This window comes from Peromyscus leucopus, chromosome X (assembly GCF_004664715.2).
Source record: "Peromyscus leucopus breed LL Stock chromosome X, UCI_PerLeu_2.1, whole genome shotgun sequence".
In the NCBI taxonomy this organism is placed as follows: domain Eukaryota; kingdom Metazoa; phylum Chordata; class Mammalia; order Rodentia; family Cricetidae; genus Peromyscus; species Peromyscus leucopus.
The window spans coordinates 56653583-56670302 of NC_051083.1; the positions used below are offsets into that span (position 1 = coordinate 56653583).

General features: G+C 40.4%; 1 protein-coding gene across 1 annotated transcript; it reads left to right on the top strand.

The window, feature by feature from the left end:
• Nucleotides 1-10430: 10430 nt before the first annotated feature.
• Nucleotides 10431-14071, top strand: LOC114706490 (probable G-protein coupled receptor 83). Its single transcript, XM_028888884.2, has 4 exons — nucleotides 10431-10894; nucleotides 11101-11226; nucleotides 11622-11755; nucleotides 12164-14071. The coding sequence occupies exons 1-4, from the start codon at nucleotides 10523-10525 to the stop codon at nucleotides 12894-12896; spliced, it is 1365 nt and encodes a 454-aa protein (XP_028744717.1). The 5' UTR covers nucleotides 10431-10522; the 3' UTR covers nucleotides 12897-14071.
• The last annotated feature ends 2649 nt before the right edge of the window (nucleotides 14072-16720 follow it).

Sequence of the window (16720 nt, forward strand, 5' to 3'; positions counted from 1 at the left end):
AACAGATATCAGCAGAACAAAATTGAGAGTTCAAAAATTACTTTTTATGTTTACAATGGACTGATTTTCAAACAATATTACAAGAGCATGTAATGGAGGAAGAATAATATTCTCAAGAAATGGTGTGGGACAGACTGGGTAATCACATGCAGATAAAAGAAATAGGACCTATATTTTGTACGGCATTCAGCAAATCAATTATAAAGGAACAAAATGCCTACAACTAAAACTTTTATTTAAAAAAATACCTTGTATTAAATTATGGTTTCTGAATGCAGTGCCTTAGACTGTTCTGCCATCCTGACAGCTAGGTGGGTGGGGATGGAAACTTGAGGGAATGGGTTGGGGGGTGGGTGGAGGGGAGAGTATTGAAAGAGATGACTCAAAAGGAGGGAGGGCACAGGTAGAAACCTGATGCAAGGGAAACTTCCATGAATCTACAAGTATGACTTCAGCTAAGACTCCTAGAGACAGTGGATATGATACGTAGCCTGAACTTGCCATCTCCTGTGATCATATTGGTGACTACTCCAATTCTTCATCAGAGAGCCTTCATCCAAAAACTGATGTAAACAGATGCAGAGACCCACAACCAAACATTAGACCAAGTATAGGGAATCCTGTTGAAGAGAGGGAAGATGGGTTGTAGGAGCCAGAGGGGTCAAGAAAACCCACAGAAACAACTAACCTGATTCAAAGAAACTCAACAAGTCTGAACCAACAACCAGGTATTCTGAATAGGACTGACTTAAGCCCTTTACAGATATGTGGCAGTTGTGTAGCTTGGTCTATTTGTGGGACTCCTACCAATGTGAGGAGGGGCTGTTCCTAATGCTTTGGCTGGCTCTTGGGATTGCTTTGCTCAGCTGAAATACAAGGGGAGGTGCTTAGTCTTACTGCAACCTGATATGCCATGCTTTGTTGACACTCATGGGAGACTGCTCCTTTCCAAACAGAAACAAAGGAGGAGTGGATTGAGGGGAGATGTGGAGGAGAGATGTATGGAGGAAACGGGAGGAGAGGAGTGAGGGAAACTGCAGTCAGGATATAAAATAAACAAACAAACAAATAAGTAAATAAGAAAAATTATGGTTTCTTACATGTGGCACCAAAAATCTTAGTAGCAAAAGGAAAATAAACACATTGAGTATTAAAAGTAAAGTATCTTGTGTTTCCAATTACCAACAAAACAGAGAGAAAAAGTTAGAAAAGAAACTATTGACAATCATATACAAAACAAAGGCCTTAGATTCACAATAAACATGACATAAGATTCAATAATTTAAAAATTACAATAAGCAAAATATTTTAATAGAAATTTCTACAATGAACATATGCAAAATTTTACTTGTCACATAAAGAGATACTGAATAATATCTGTGGCTGCAGAACTGCAAATAAACACCACAATGAGGTCACAATTCATATACACTATGATAGTTGTAAAGCATATAATATGTATTTACAGAAAGAAATGCAAATATAGGCAGAAATGAACTCACTGTGAAAGAAATCAGAAAGAATCCCATTTTCAATATCTCAAGAAGAAAAGTAAATACCTACGATTGAGAGAAGATTTAATATCCAGAACATAAAAAAGTGAACAAATGCCAATGAGCAAATATCTTCATTAGTGAATGAGCAAATGAACTGAACATCCATCTTCAAACAAAGGAGAACAAATGGTCAAAATCTAAATGAAAAATTTTCACGGCCTTTAACTACCAGACACATAAAAATCAAAATTACATTGAGAATGTCGTGGGGGTACTGCTGGCCTGCAATCCTAGTATGGGCTGAGTGAGGCAAATGCATCATGAGTTGAAAGATGGCCTGCACAATATAACAAGACTACCTTAAAACAAACAAACAAACAAACCAAAAAACAAACTACATTTATATTCTATTCCATCCCAATCACAATGATTATAATTAAGAAAATAGATAATGTCAAATGTTGATGAAAATGTAAGGTTTTTTTTTTACAATTTTTGTAAAATTCTCATAAGAATGTGTATTATTCCAGTAGTACAGAAATCAGTACAGCAGTTCCTCAAAACACTAAAAAAATTAGACCTATAAAGATTTTCAGCTGTATGACATCTTGGTGTATACCCAAAAGAATCAAAGTCAATCTAACATGTCACACAAATGTTTATTATAGCACTGTTTATAATATTTAAGTTAAGGGGTTAGTTTTGCTACCCATAAATAGATGAATGGAGAAACAAAATGTAGTAGAGGGCTGGAGAGATGACTCAGCAATAAAGAGCACTTCACAATCTTTTAGAGAACTGGAAGTCTGGCCTTAGCATCCATATTAGCTAGCTATAACCCCGTCTCTGGGAAATCCAATTTCCTTTACTGGCTTCTGGAAGAACCTGCATTCATGTACACACACACACACACACACACACACACACACACACACACACACCATTAGTAATGAAATATATCCTTGAAAAAATAAGATGTAGTATATATTTACAATAGAGTTCTGTTCAGCCATAAAAAGGAATGAAATGTTGTCGTTTGCAGGAAATTCAATAGAAATTACATCCTGTATGGGGAAATAAGCAAGATTTGGGATGACAAGAGTATTAGACATTTGTCCTGTTGATAAAAGCCCTGACAAAGGCAACTTAAGAGAGAAAGCATTTGTTTGGGCTCATAGTTCTCAGTGTTTACCTCACGGTCTTTTATGGTCACAGTGAAAAGAGCATGAGGCAGCTGCTTATATTGTATCTGTACTCGAGAAGCAGAGAAAAGTAGGTATGTAGGTTTATCTTACCTTTACCTTCTTATTCAGTCCAGGACTGTTGTCCATGGAATGGTGCCACTCACATTCTAGATGTGTCTAAACAGTGCCTTGTATTCCTACCCAGGGATTTGTGTCCCTGGTGGGGCTAGATCCCATTCCATTGAAAATCCATATTAACCATCACAAGAAGCCTTATATATTTTCTCCCTTGTGTGTAATTTAAGGAATAAAAAAAATGATAGTAAAGTTGTGGAGCGGAAACTGTTAGGGATGTAGAAGGATATAAAAAGGAGGGAGAGGTATGAATATCCATGTGAAAACACCACAATGAAACTCATTCACTTGTTAAATTAACATACTCTAATTTAAAAGTAAAACTTTAAGTGGCTGGAGAAATGGTCCAGTGATTAAGAGCACTTACTGCTCTTCCAGAGTACCTGGGTTTGGTTCCCGGGACTCACATGGTAGTTTACAATCTGTAACTCCAGTTCCAGATTAGAGTATGTTAATTTAACAATTAACATAGAAGTGGAAGCAAGCATCAATGGGGTTAGGTGATTTAATGGGATAAAAACATTCTCATTCTGTACCCTGTCGTTTTGTCTTATTGACCGTGTCCTTTGCTCTACAAAAGCTTCTCAGTTTCAGGTGGTCCCATTTATTAATTTTGGATCCGTCCCTGGTGCATGGGCTGGATTCTGGGAATCCAGTGTCTGTTGTGTGACACCTTGCCTAGTCTTGGTGCAGTGGGAAGGAGCTTGGACCTGCCTAGGCTCAGTGAGCTGGGCTCTGCTGACTCCCCATGGGAGACCTCAATTTGAGGGATGTGGGGATGCGGCATGGCTTGGGAGAGAGGGCTGGGGGTGGGAGGAGGGAGGAGAGGGGGTATGTGGGTGGTATGTGGAGTGAGTAGAAACTTTCTTTAACAAAGAAAAATGAAGAAAAAAATCATTCTCAAGTCTACGAGCAACTAAAAGAAGTGGAAGATGTTGACTTGACTTTATCTCTGCACCAAGCTGCATTTACTTACTGACAAGTACACAAATTGCAAAATTATCTCAGATAAACCCAGATAAACCTAAACCCAGGTACCCCTAAATGCACAATGTATGATTAAAACAAATCCATAAAAGAGAAACAGACATACTTAATGTTGTGTTGTCACCAGAGAATTTATCTTGAGGTATCATGAAAATGCCTGAAATCATATGGTGTAGGCGGCAGCTTGGCTTCCCAACTAATATTCCTACCTAAAACATTATTTGCTTTTTTTATGTTTTCTCTTCTAAAAAGAAAAATATTTGCATGTATGAAAACAGAATTCACTTTGATTTTGCTTCAAAACTTTTAAATTAAGATGAATGTATAAGACTAGGTGCCAGGTGTACTCCTGTGTTCCACAACAAAACAAAACAAAACAACAACAAAAAAAAAACAACCCCCCCCCCAAAAACAACAGCAACAAAAAACACCAAAAACAAAACAAAACAAAATGCTTTGACTTCTCTCTTTTGTTGGGCCAGGGCTGTGCCTTAGAGAGATGTTCAGGTTGTGGTGAAGTGGAAGATAAACACAGACATTTTGCCTGTATTTGAACCTGAATTCTGGGGGAAAGTGGTTTGGAAAACCGCGTGCCATGTTAGAGCATTCAGAACTGGCACTCCGTGGGCAGCAAAAGAAGCCACAGAGCCCTCAGCCTCTCTTTCCTCCCCCCTTCGCGCCCCTTCTCTGAACCAATAGTCTGAAGCGCCACCCACTCTGTCCTTCCCTGTGAAATCCTATAAATCCCTTACCAGGAGAGCTTTGATCTGTGGGAAGAGCCTGACAGCTCGGGAGCTGACGCTCTCTTGCCTGAGCCCTGGATTGGCTGGTCTGAGCTAACTCTCCGTGAGCCACACGTGCAGCTGCTGCATTTCTTAGATGGAAGATTTCGCAAGAATACCAAGTAGTACAGAAAACACAGCTTGAGAAGCGATCTGAAGATCCAACTCAAATTCTGGACTTTTAATGGGAGGGAGAGCTGTGTCTTCATTGTATCAAAGCCTGGCAGGGTAAAGAAGATTTCTGCAAGGTTGGTGGTGGTACTGCCTGCCTACCTAAGAGAGGGACAAGGACCAGGAAGGAAAGGGACACAGCTAAACTAAATGGAGTTGTATGGTGTACAGGCAGCAGGAGAATGAGTGAAAGCAGTTACTTCAAGGCCACTGTAGGGTGAAAGGAAGCTAGATTTTCTTATCTAAATGTCTGCCTTCTAGTTCTGGAATTCGTTGTTTGTCCTCAGACTCCTAAGAAGTAATAATTTTGGTTGTGCTCTTTTGTGGATAACACATTGTTGATCGAGGGGCTTTTGGAGTGTGAAAGCACTGTAGGCATGTAGGGGTTTGATCTGTGGCTGTCAGGGGTTGACTGAGAATGTAATATTGAAATTTAGCAAAATGGAGGCATAGTTGGTAAGGTTTCTAGAGTACTTGGCCTCTCTTCCTGTGGGGAACAAGCCTCTTTTCCATTGTGACCCTTTTAAAGAGAAAATGCTGAGTCAGGTGAAGATATTGGCTTCTTTATGGTCAAAGGATCTTTGGCAAAGGTGTGGGAAAATAAGGGATCCTTCAATATTGCTTAGGAGTAAAACATAAATGTAGGAGAGATTAAAGAATATACTTTGGCTATTTTGATACATTTGGTGTCCAGGAAAGATTGAGTTGATCATGTGTAGCAGACAGTAAGTGTTGCTAGACTGATCACAAAAGGAACCCTTGGGTGCTGTGATGATGAGCTCGTTTCTACCCTGTTTTGGGTAAACACAAATTTTCTGTGTTTTTCTGAAAATATTCATATCCAATGGAGATGTTTTTAATATCTCTCAGTAAAAGTTGGGGTGAGGTGAGGGAAAATTATGAGGTGTTCCCATTCTGAAAATTTTCATTTTTTTGAAAGCCAGAGGTAACTGGTGGGGGAGATCTGTCACACAAGATCATGGAAAGATGGGAAATGTGAAGTCTCCTGCAGTCTCCAAAGGAAATCCATGGTGTGTGGGAAAGATTTAAGAAAATCTTTGTCTCTGGGAGAGGGTATTTGGTTAATTTGACTGCACTGTTTGGTGGGAAATACACTGTAAAAGGGGGAAAATGGGATTATTGCACTACCCGAAAGAAAGATTGAGCTTTACAGAAACCTGGAGAGGCTTCATATTATCGAGTGAAAATCAGATGTGCAAAGATTAAGCACATCTCTGTTCTACCCTGGGAGACTCGGTGAGTCACTGCACATAAGAGCTCTGATTGTTTACATATTCCTTCGAGAAAATTCGGGAGAGAGATCATGGAGGAAGTGAGGAATCCAGTCTGTGAATTAAAAATACAGTCCGAGGCTATTTTATCTAGCTGAATATACACAAAAGGGCAGAAAAGAATTTTCTAGAAATAAAATAGCCAAACCTCAAGTGATTCAAATAACTTTTTATTGTACCTGGAAATTTTATGCCAGAAACCTCCTGCTTCTCTCTTCTCATTTTCCTTGTGTTTTCCCCTCTGCTTTCCTTTTTCAAAGAAAAAAAAAAAAAGGAACCCTGGAAAATATTCACCACGCTGGTTTTGCAAAAGCTCATGCATAGTTCTTAATATCACAAATGTTGTTTGGCACCACTGTAAGTAACACTCAAAGGCAGCTCTTTAAAGATGGACTATCCCTAATTATTTTTTCCCTTTCACCTGCCACCTTCCATCTCCAGATTCAAAGATTCTGCGGTTCTGAAGGCTCCATAGTGTTCGCTTGGTTATGGCTTCACGCAGATCAAAAAAAAAAAAAAAATCTGCAGACCTCGCGAGTTACCTTGGGGAGGTGGGAAGCGGGAGATTAGGTATGAAAGACCTTGAGTGGAGATGTGTATGTTAATTACATTCTGATTGTTGAATTGAAATGGGCATATTTAAATTAGTGAGGAGTTTTGTTTTGTTTTTGTGTTTTAAAAGAGGAATTTACCCCATCGCAGCAACCACCCCGTCTGGTCTAGTGCCCAGAGTGCTTATGTCTTGGTAGGGAAGACTAGAGCTGCAGTTACACAGTGGGAATGTGGGAAAATTAACTAGCTCTGATATAGCAGCAGAGGCCACCTGTGCCCCCCCCACACCCCCCTCCATGTGCCCCCCCCCTTTGTCCCCCTCCCTGTGTGTTGCGGACCCAGACAGCATCTCGTGGTAGAGGCAAAGTCTCGCGCAAAGCTCTGCCAGCCCTCGCGGGGCCCCGCCCCCTATTGCTGAGGGTCACTACCCAGTCCCCACTGACGCGGGGGAGTGCTCACGACTCCTTGCCTGCAGCAGTAGGCTTGCGTGCGCAGAGCCAGAGGCACCTCAGGCTCTGAAGTGCGCTGGGACCTGGACGGGCTGGCGGCTAGTCCCGCTAGTCAGTCTTCATCTCTCCTCTGCCTGACTAGCACACTGAGGCTGGTAGGCTCCCAGCTTTCCAGTCCTTCTCCGGATAAAACGTTCTAAGGTAAGTCTCAACATTTACAGGAAAGACTGGAGATATCTGGGGGTGAGTTGCTGTCACTGCGTCTGACACCAGGTAAACAGGGAAATGGGCAGACTGCCCATGTAATGGAAGGGTTTGGGTACATAGCATCCCCAAGTCCAAGCGCCCAGAGCCCCGGGAGTCCTCAACCTGTTTTTTTTTTTCAGGATGCATTTCTTCCACAGGTTATCCTCAAGCGCGAAATACTGAATACTTAAGTGCTCTGGGTGAATCCCTAGAATTTCCCTCCTGTTTTTGTCTGTTCCTATCAGCAGGGATCCTGGCACTCCTGAAAAGTGAGGATATCTGCTCCAAAACCCCCTGGAAAGCCCTCCTTCCTATTTACTAAATCCCATCCAATTCTCAGGCTTCTGGGTGTTTTAGCCCCCCAAACTGTTATGCTTCCACAATGAGATGTTGTTGTTGTTGTTATTGTGGTGGTGGTGGTGGTGTTTTCTTGCGCGTCAAAGTACATGCAAACTGTAAGCTTGATCTCGCGACGGCCAGTTTCAGAGATGCAGGGTCCTTATTTCATCCCCAGCCCCTAATCCTCCTCCCCACCTCTCTCTCCAGGGAGAAGGTGGGCTGGAAAAGACTGTGGTCAGAGACTATTTCTCCTGCCATAGAAACCCTTCCCCCACTGGAATCATGTGCTGCATAACTGGGGAGGGGGTCCCAGCATAGGGTAGAGATGAATCAGTGTTCATCATCCTTTCTATTCGCAAGAAAGAAAAGAGCAAATCTCTGTAATTAGAACTATAGAATCTCAGTCTCCAGGGTGTTGCTGGAGGTTGAGGGGTGGTCACCAATAGCAACCACCCTCAGGAGGCTAAGAGGTCTGTGATGACGCAGTTCCTTAAAGCCCCGCCCTCCTGAAATTTGAGGAAGGGGCTGTGGAATGAAATTATATATTCCTCTTCACTGCCCCCTTCTGACTATTTGGCTATAGAGAAGTCTTTCTGGGGAGAAGTAGCTCTTCAAAAAAATAAATAATCTATGTTTTTAATCCCTTCCCCACTTGATGGTCTAGAAAATGCCAGAAACTGCTTGGAGCTCCCTCCTCCTCCCCCATACTCCCTGAAACGAAGGGAGGGGCAGGGATTCAAACCTTTAAGGCCCAAAGCCTGGCGCATTTAGATGCTATGTTGGAGTAGCCCTTGCTTAGAGGAGCCACCCACCATAGCCTGACTGCCCCTAGTGAGAAGGGAAATTTAGGCAATATATGTGGTTAAAATGGATCCCTAACCTTAGCATAAGGATTCTTCTTCTTTGCCCCATATTACATTTTTTTTCTGAGACAGGCTCCCACTATGCAGCTCTGTCTGGACCTGGTTATTATAGGCCAGGCTGTCCTCAAACTTGTGGTCTTTCTGCTTTAGCCTCACCTGTACTGGAGTAACAAGTGGGGAACATTCTGTCTGGTAATATAGTATTTGTGATTTAATTGTGGAGTGTTGAGTACGGAATCCAGGTTTTCAGGCATGCTACGTGTCACTCAGCTACATCCCCAATTTTCCATAGTAAGTTTTGTGGGATAGAGAAGGAGACAGAAAGGGGGGGGAAATCTGTGGCTTTCCCTCCCCCCAGTATAACCAATATCACAGACAGCAATGCATTATTTGTTCTACATAAACATGTACCAGACACCTTCAACAAAACATACCATACAAGTGCATGTACAGCAGAGAAACTCATCATATAAATACACAGAATGCAAACATACCACAAAAACACACACAGGGGTTGTTTAGAAAATGCACACCATACAAGTCTGCATTGTGGAAACATAACCATGATACATGTGACTTCACATAAGAAACAGAACAGAACATTCTAAAACAAATCAGTCAAACACATACACACAAATGTCCAAGCACAACCTCCATGGACATGAACTAATAACAAAACACTTCACACACACACACACACACACACACACACACACACACACCCTCATGCTGCACACACTGCACACACAACACACACACACACACACCGCACACTGCATACACATACACACACACACTGCACACACTGCACACACACACACACACACACACACACACACACAAACACACACACTATACCATTTTCTCCCTTTTGGCCAGAACTTATTTGCTTTACAACAACAACAACAAAATGTAGGTTTCTAGTATAAAGAAACCCAGAGATTTTTTTTTCCATCAAGAAGAAGGTGTTTGAATAGTATACATTGTCTTTCATGCATGCTAATTAAATCTTTTCTACCAGTTTATGAAGTGTATATAATTGCTATTGGATAGGTGGAGAAACCAAGGCAAAAATAATCCTTTTAAGTATGTAGTTTTCTTTGTGGTTGACACAATGATTATGTATATTTATGGGTATATTACTACATTTTGACAAATGTACACAATGCAAAATTATTGGACTGTGGTAATTGGCATCATTTTATCTCATGAATTCACCATTTCTTTATGTTGAAAATATTCGGGGGTCTTTCTAAAATTTAGAAATATGTAACTCATTTTTGTTAATCATAGTTATTTGCAAATTAGTCACGGGAGTGGGTAGTACAAAAATATAAACAAATCTTGCCTTTAAGTTTACAGTCTCTGATATCCTACCCTTTCTCGTGTATGTAAACATACACATTATTACATAGGTGTCAGCTCCTGCAGTTGGAGACTAGTCACCTATTTAGAAGCCCATTTCTTCTGGCTTGATCTTTTTATTTATGTAAAATTCTCAATACAAGTCAGAGCAGTCAAAGGCTTATCATTGCTTTCACAAGGCAAGGTAGAAAGGTCAGACTCCCATAACTATACAACTCTATGGCAATAATCTAGAGTTACCTATTCTGCTAGACCTCAATAACACAACTCTAATTAAGCATTAATTACAAATCAATTAATTAATTGAATGTGTATTAGAAGCCAGTGACTGTTTTAGGTAAAATTTATACATTATCATGGTAAGAAAACAGGCTGGTATATCTGTCATTCTAAATGGGTGATCTAATTGGTTTCACAGGATTACATCATCTTAGTCAAAATGGGCTCACAAGCCTGCTGGCTTATCTTCTCTTATAAAAAGGTTAAGACCTTAGATCCTGGCTTCTTTGGACTCACTATGCTATAAAATACTAAAGTCTTTGATCCTTTCCATTTTAGGTGGAACCAGCAGCTTCTGTTTGCAAGGATTTGGAAAAGGACTTCATTATCTATATCCTTTCTGGTCTCTTGGGACCTGTTTAGTCCTTCTCCCTAAACAAAAATGAACACGTCTGTCCTGTTACAAATGGAAAGTACCATTGATTGGCTCCAACAAAATGTCAGTTGGGCTCCATTACTTGAGGATGACAGTTGCAATTACACCAGTCTGAATGGAACCAATGTCTCAAGTGCAGAGTGGGGAGGGGAAGCAGGAAGAGTCAGGAAGTGGATAGGGGGCAATCCCCACATCATGGCAAAGATTGTGCTGACATTCGCATATGCTGTCATCATAATGATATCCCTCTTTGGCAACTCCCTGGTATGCCAAGTTTTTGTCAAGCACAAAGAAATCAAGAAATCAACAGGCCTTCTCATCTTCAACCTGGCGATATCTGACATTTTGATAATCCTGCTCAACAGTCCATTTGCTCTGGTGAGTGATTTATATAGAGTTGGTTTCAGTACATAAAAAAGAGGCTGCTCCATTTTAGGGGTGGATGATGGGACTAAGGAAACAAAAGGGAATATGCAAGCATGAGGCCTCCATTCTATACTCTAGCTTCTCTGCAGTGCTAAAGGACAATATTTTAATAAGTAACCTATGATTTTTTCTTTTTTCTTCTTGCTTTCATCCTATAGGCTCGTTTCCTGACTGGACAGTGGGTATTTGGTAGGATTATGTGTCATATCAGTCGTTTTGCTCAGTACTGCTCCCTCCACATTTCCACTCTTACACTGATGGCAGTTGCCATGGACCGGCACCGGGTAAGACCACTTGAAGACAGTTTTGAATAAAAGCAGGGAATGGGAAATAGCTGGGAAGATAAGACATCTTGCAGAAATCTACAGGAAGGAGCCATGTTTGAGAACAGAATATGTTTGTGGACTGGCTCAGATACCTCTCTCCACTATCATACATACTCCCACAGCTGGATGCCATTTTGAATTTCAGAGTTTCAGCACCATTTGTGTATTTTAAGCATTCCCTCTTCTCCCTCTAACCTATCTTCAATCCATCTGTGTTCATATCGGAATAAGATCAATTAAATTAATAGTCCAAGTAAATTCTTTAATCCAAGCAGAAACTCATCAACCTTTGTCTGATTATGCAAACCACACTGACCTGGGCTGATTTAGGAAGTGTTGCTTGTCTTTTGTAGGTAATTCTGCACCCAATGAAACCAAGGCTAACACACCACCAGAGCTTAACGGTTGTTGGTGTGATCTGGAGTATTGCAGTGTTCCTTGCTCTTCCGCATGCAATTTACCAAAATGTGTTCACTTACATCGGCATGTAAGTCAAACATAATGGATAATTTCACCTTTTTCTTTATAGAGACTCCCAAGAAATTGACATTTGTAATGTTCTTAACTTCATGTTCATCCATTCCCCATTTTCCTTAATAGAATATATGGTGTCATTTTCTAATTCTAATGTGTTAGTGGAACCAAGAGGATGGGCCACCAAGTTAAGATCACTGGCAATGAAGAATCTGGCTGTCTTCAGATTGATCTATACCTAGACTAGGCCCATAAGAGATAACATTTTATTTCATTCCCTTAATCTTAAAATTGAAGAAATTGAGACTTAAAGTTTCAAGGGACTGGGATTTTCTATGGTCATACTGTGCAAAGTAGCTACTAGAAGCTTTCTGGGTTCCTTTGAGTTAGTTGTCATAACTTTTATTCTGCTTTCCTCCAGGGATGGCACCACCAGGAGCTACTGCCTCCCTGCCTTTCCTGGACCGAGCCAGAAGGTTTCGAAGTATGTGGACCTCGGGACATTTGTCTTGCTGTACATCCTGCCACTTCTGGTGATTGTTGTAACCTATTCTCACCTAGGAAAGAGGTTGTGGCTACAAAATGCCATCGGTGATGCATCTGCTCGTCAACTTATGGCACACTACCAGAAGCGGAAGAAGAGCATCAGGATGCTGATACTTATTGTGTTGGTCTTTGCAGTTTGTTGGTTTCCACTTAATTTCTATGTGGTTCTTATTTCCAATGCAGGCGTAGAAAATGATAGTGTGGTTTTCTATGGCTTTCACTGGTTTGCAATGAGCAGCACTTGCTACAATCCTTTCATCTACTGCTGGCTCAATAGGAGCTTCCGTGCCAAACTAAGATCTATATCATCTTTCAGGATGCAGTCACTGTTTCTATGTAGCAGGTCCCAGGTTCAGCAAATCAAGCCAAAGGAGAGTCATGAGCTGCGCGAACTCCGGACATCTTCGCTGCTGCGAGTTCCCCTGGCTGTTCCAGAGCCCCAGGTATTTGAGGATCCCAGTTTGGCTACAGGGGATAATTCCCAAGTTTCTGTTCAAGGGGATTGGGAAGATCCGGATCCCTCCATAGATGAAGAGGCAGCAGCAGTAGCAGGGCCCTCAACCCAGGATCCTTACTTTTGCATTCACATGAAGACCACCAGTCACTAATTTGGGCACCCATCTGATCCATTGCAATCTTGCTTAATAAGTACCTTCTCCCAGACAATTCAGTCAGAGATGGGGTAACCTTTAACTTAGATATTGAGTCCAACGCTTTAGTATCGTGTGCACCCTCACAGATCCGTCTCTCTGGATCTTTTTATGGTTTTGAGTCTTAGTTCTGGCATCAGAATTCTACTTAAGTCCACTGTACCATAATGTGGACAACTGACTGTGCCAGACCCTGAAGGAATTTGTTGACTTACTTAGCTTCCTTGCTTCGCAGATAAATGTATAAGAACTACATTTCCTGAATAAGATTCTTTCTTTGCCTCCAGCTTTTACCTGTGATTATTGCTAGTAGTGATAGTGAGATGGAGGAACTGTGAGTGAAAGAGGTCTGTGTACAGAATTATGAAGAAGACTACTTGGTAGCCCCTCTCTGCCAATAGGAACACTCTTTACTTCACTGCCCTTGTGCACCGACTTGGTGCTCTCATGTAAATTGCTTTGTGCATCAACTTAGTCTGAGGCAAATACTCATAATAAGGAACAAGAAATACTGGTGAATGACTGGACTTCTATTACCCCATCTTTGTAAATGTGACTCTGAAAGCTCAGTCTACAGATCTTTGATTTTAGACTAATTTCCCAGGCTTCAGATATCTCATCTTGTCTACAACTGTGGACTTTATCTGGAGGAACTACTTGGAATTTGTACTAGCTAATTTAACTAATGTATACTGGCATATGCGGTCTCTGATGAATTTATGGACCTTTCCTATCAGAACTGGCCATCTGAGTTGATTATTCACTGACTTTCGGTCATACCTTTATCCTAATACTTTCACAACAAGCAGAGCAGCATCTCCAACCCCCCCAACTATTCCCTATCAACTATAATTTGTTGCATCTTAACATGATATAATCAAGTGCATACATGCACACACATGCATACATTTTTATGTTAACACAGGTATAAGCTTGTAAATATTGCTCCTTGTTACCTCTCATGCTATCCACCTGCCTGGTGCTCTCACTTATTTCTACCTGTAATTTTCTTGCTAACTGAGCCTAGACAAGATTTCATGCCTTAAAGTGAAGTCTTGAAGGCTCTGAGAGTGTGGCAACTTTTTGCCTCTGGAATCAGCATTTCGTTATAGTTGGTGCTTCATGTGTTTGTTTGATTTGATTTGATTTTTTGGTGTTGTATATCTCCCTGTGAAAATTGTACAGATTCATATCCTAATTTGTGCTCTTATGTGCTAATTCCATTTCTTCGCTATTTCTATGCTTTTCTCTAACCATATCAAGTTATCGCTTATGAGTGGCTTTCATTTTATTTCGCTTTCTCATATACTCATTTCAACTCAATTCATTTTAATTAATAATCTATATTCTTTTTTTGTTAATTATGTCAGTCTCGCACATGGGGTGTGTTATACACTCCTGTTCAGAAGTACACTCATAGAATACAACACTGCTTCTCTCTCCTTCCAACATTTCATCCGGGTGCTCACTTTTCCATATTTGTTTGTTCTGGTGTCTCTAATATTGGATTTTGGTTGCTGCCTTAACCAGAGGTTCACAACTTCTTGTGCTGAGGCTCATCATCTCTTCACTAGTTGAAGCCTCCTCATTTCCGGTGCTTTGTTCCATCGTAGACTTTCTGTTTGCTTCCCCTGCTTTGCTTTCTCTCTCTCCCACTCCCCCTCCCTCTCCCCTCTCCCTCCTCTGCTTCCCTCCTTCCCTCCCTCCCTCCCTCCCTCCCTCCCTCCCTCCCTCCGTTCCTCCCTCCCTCTCTCCCTCCCTTCCTTCCCTCCTCTCCTTGGTGTTGATCTAAGTCTAATACTAATTCATTATTCCTTTTCTGCTTTTCCCTGTACACAGATATCCCTCTTTCAGTCTTCACTTTTTTGTCACAGAGATTCCCTTCCTACCCCAGACAAGAGTGAACACGAGTGAACATTCTTGTTCTTGTGTATTATGCTGGCTTAGAAAATCCATCAGAGGGCACCATGCACGAGAATATTGAGAAGAGTCTAACAGTTTCCTTGAGATCTCAGCATTCCTTAATGAGATTGTTCTTTATAGCTGAATTGTTTGCTTATACTTTCATTGTGAATAGTTATAATTTAATATCTGATTATAAATGTAGGCATTAGTATCTGCTTATAAATTTAAGAGCTATATCATTGTGAACTGATTTCAGCTAACTTTATGTAGAATACAAATTTATTCATGGCCACAAACTTTACCTTAGGTATGGGACCTTTGGTGATCTAGTTGATTTACTTTAGCAGACAGTGAATGGCTCCAAGAAACCTGTTACTGAAAGAAATTTCGCACCTCATCTGTACAAGTAAAAGCACCTTGTGCTTTGATTTTGATGTAAGGCAAGAAGTCTCTAGTGGATACAAGGCCAAGACTCAGAATACGGGGACAAGGATTTTATTTGCTCTGATTCAACTATTTGTGTGACCTTAGGCAAGTCATGTGGCCTTAGTGAGCCCCCAGTTTCCTCATCTATAAACGGTGGTTAATAATACCTTATAGGGCTATTGTAAGAGTTATCTGTGATAACAGGTATTATTGTTGTTAATAGGCTTATTTTCCTGTTACCCACCTTGTGATTATTGCTGTTAATATTACTCTAATTGTAAATGTTACTATTGTTATTGTTAAATATTGTTAAATTGATATTGTTGTTCTCCCCTTGAAGTGCTGACCTGTATACAACTAAGAAGGCTATGCAGGTATTTAAGAAAATACTACTTGATATATCTCATTGGGGAAAAAGAAAAGCTTCTACTGCCTGTTTAGATTACTTGAAACTAGGTTGGACAGAATACTGCTGAGAGGAAAAAGATTTCCAGAGCAGAGACGGAGACACTAGCTGAATTCTAGACAACTGAACAAAAGAAGTACATGCCAAATAATAAGCAGATAGATAATTTTGAGTTAGTCTCTCAAGTAGGTTTTTCAGAATTTTAACATTTCTGCTCTGAGAAGAGCGGCAGATAAGGAATCAAAGGACAAAACTTGAAAGAGGTGAAGTGTTTACAAAGTATAGAAATGACACAGGGTTTCTATTCTGAATTGTCATCTCTTTTCTAAGAACTCCCTTTATTTATGATTCAATGTAATTCTCAATAATTGTATTACATATTTATATTTGTTAATGTTTTAGATATCATAGTAATATATTACGTGTAATAGTACTCATTACGGTGCTCTTCTGAAGTGTGCTTAATGTGTTTTATGGTGTTATATTTAGCCATTTTCCTGCCAAAATAGTTCGCAAACAAACAAACTGCAAAAAAGTAGAAAAAAAATCCCTAAGTTTTATTTATGTGTGCTTGTTTATATGGAACACTGAAATTCCCAAAAGAATGAATATTGATATTGGACTTTGGAACAGTGTATTACCCATGTATGTCTCCAAAACAGGTTACAGTTGAGGGAATCCCCTCACCTAGACAGAGCAACTGTTTCAGAAATTGTTCTGCTTGACAAACAGGAAGAGTGAATTATGAAGTTTGGGAGCTCCAAGCTGTACACTGCAGCTCTACTCAGATGAACTGTTCAAAAGGGGAGAGGGTCAGATTAAGGGTTTAGAGTTGGCTGACTGGAATTATCGTATGTCAGCTGGGTTTTGTACTTAAGAATATTTTGACTGGAATAATTTTTCAAGTGTTTGAAACTACAAACCTTTGTGAATCCTTTGTGACTATGTATATATGCTTAATTAAAAATAAATAAAGCTGAAGATAATGAAAGCTGTTTCTTCCTTAATGCAGACCCCTTGTACTATTTTAAGCTCCAAAAGAGTA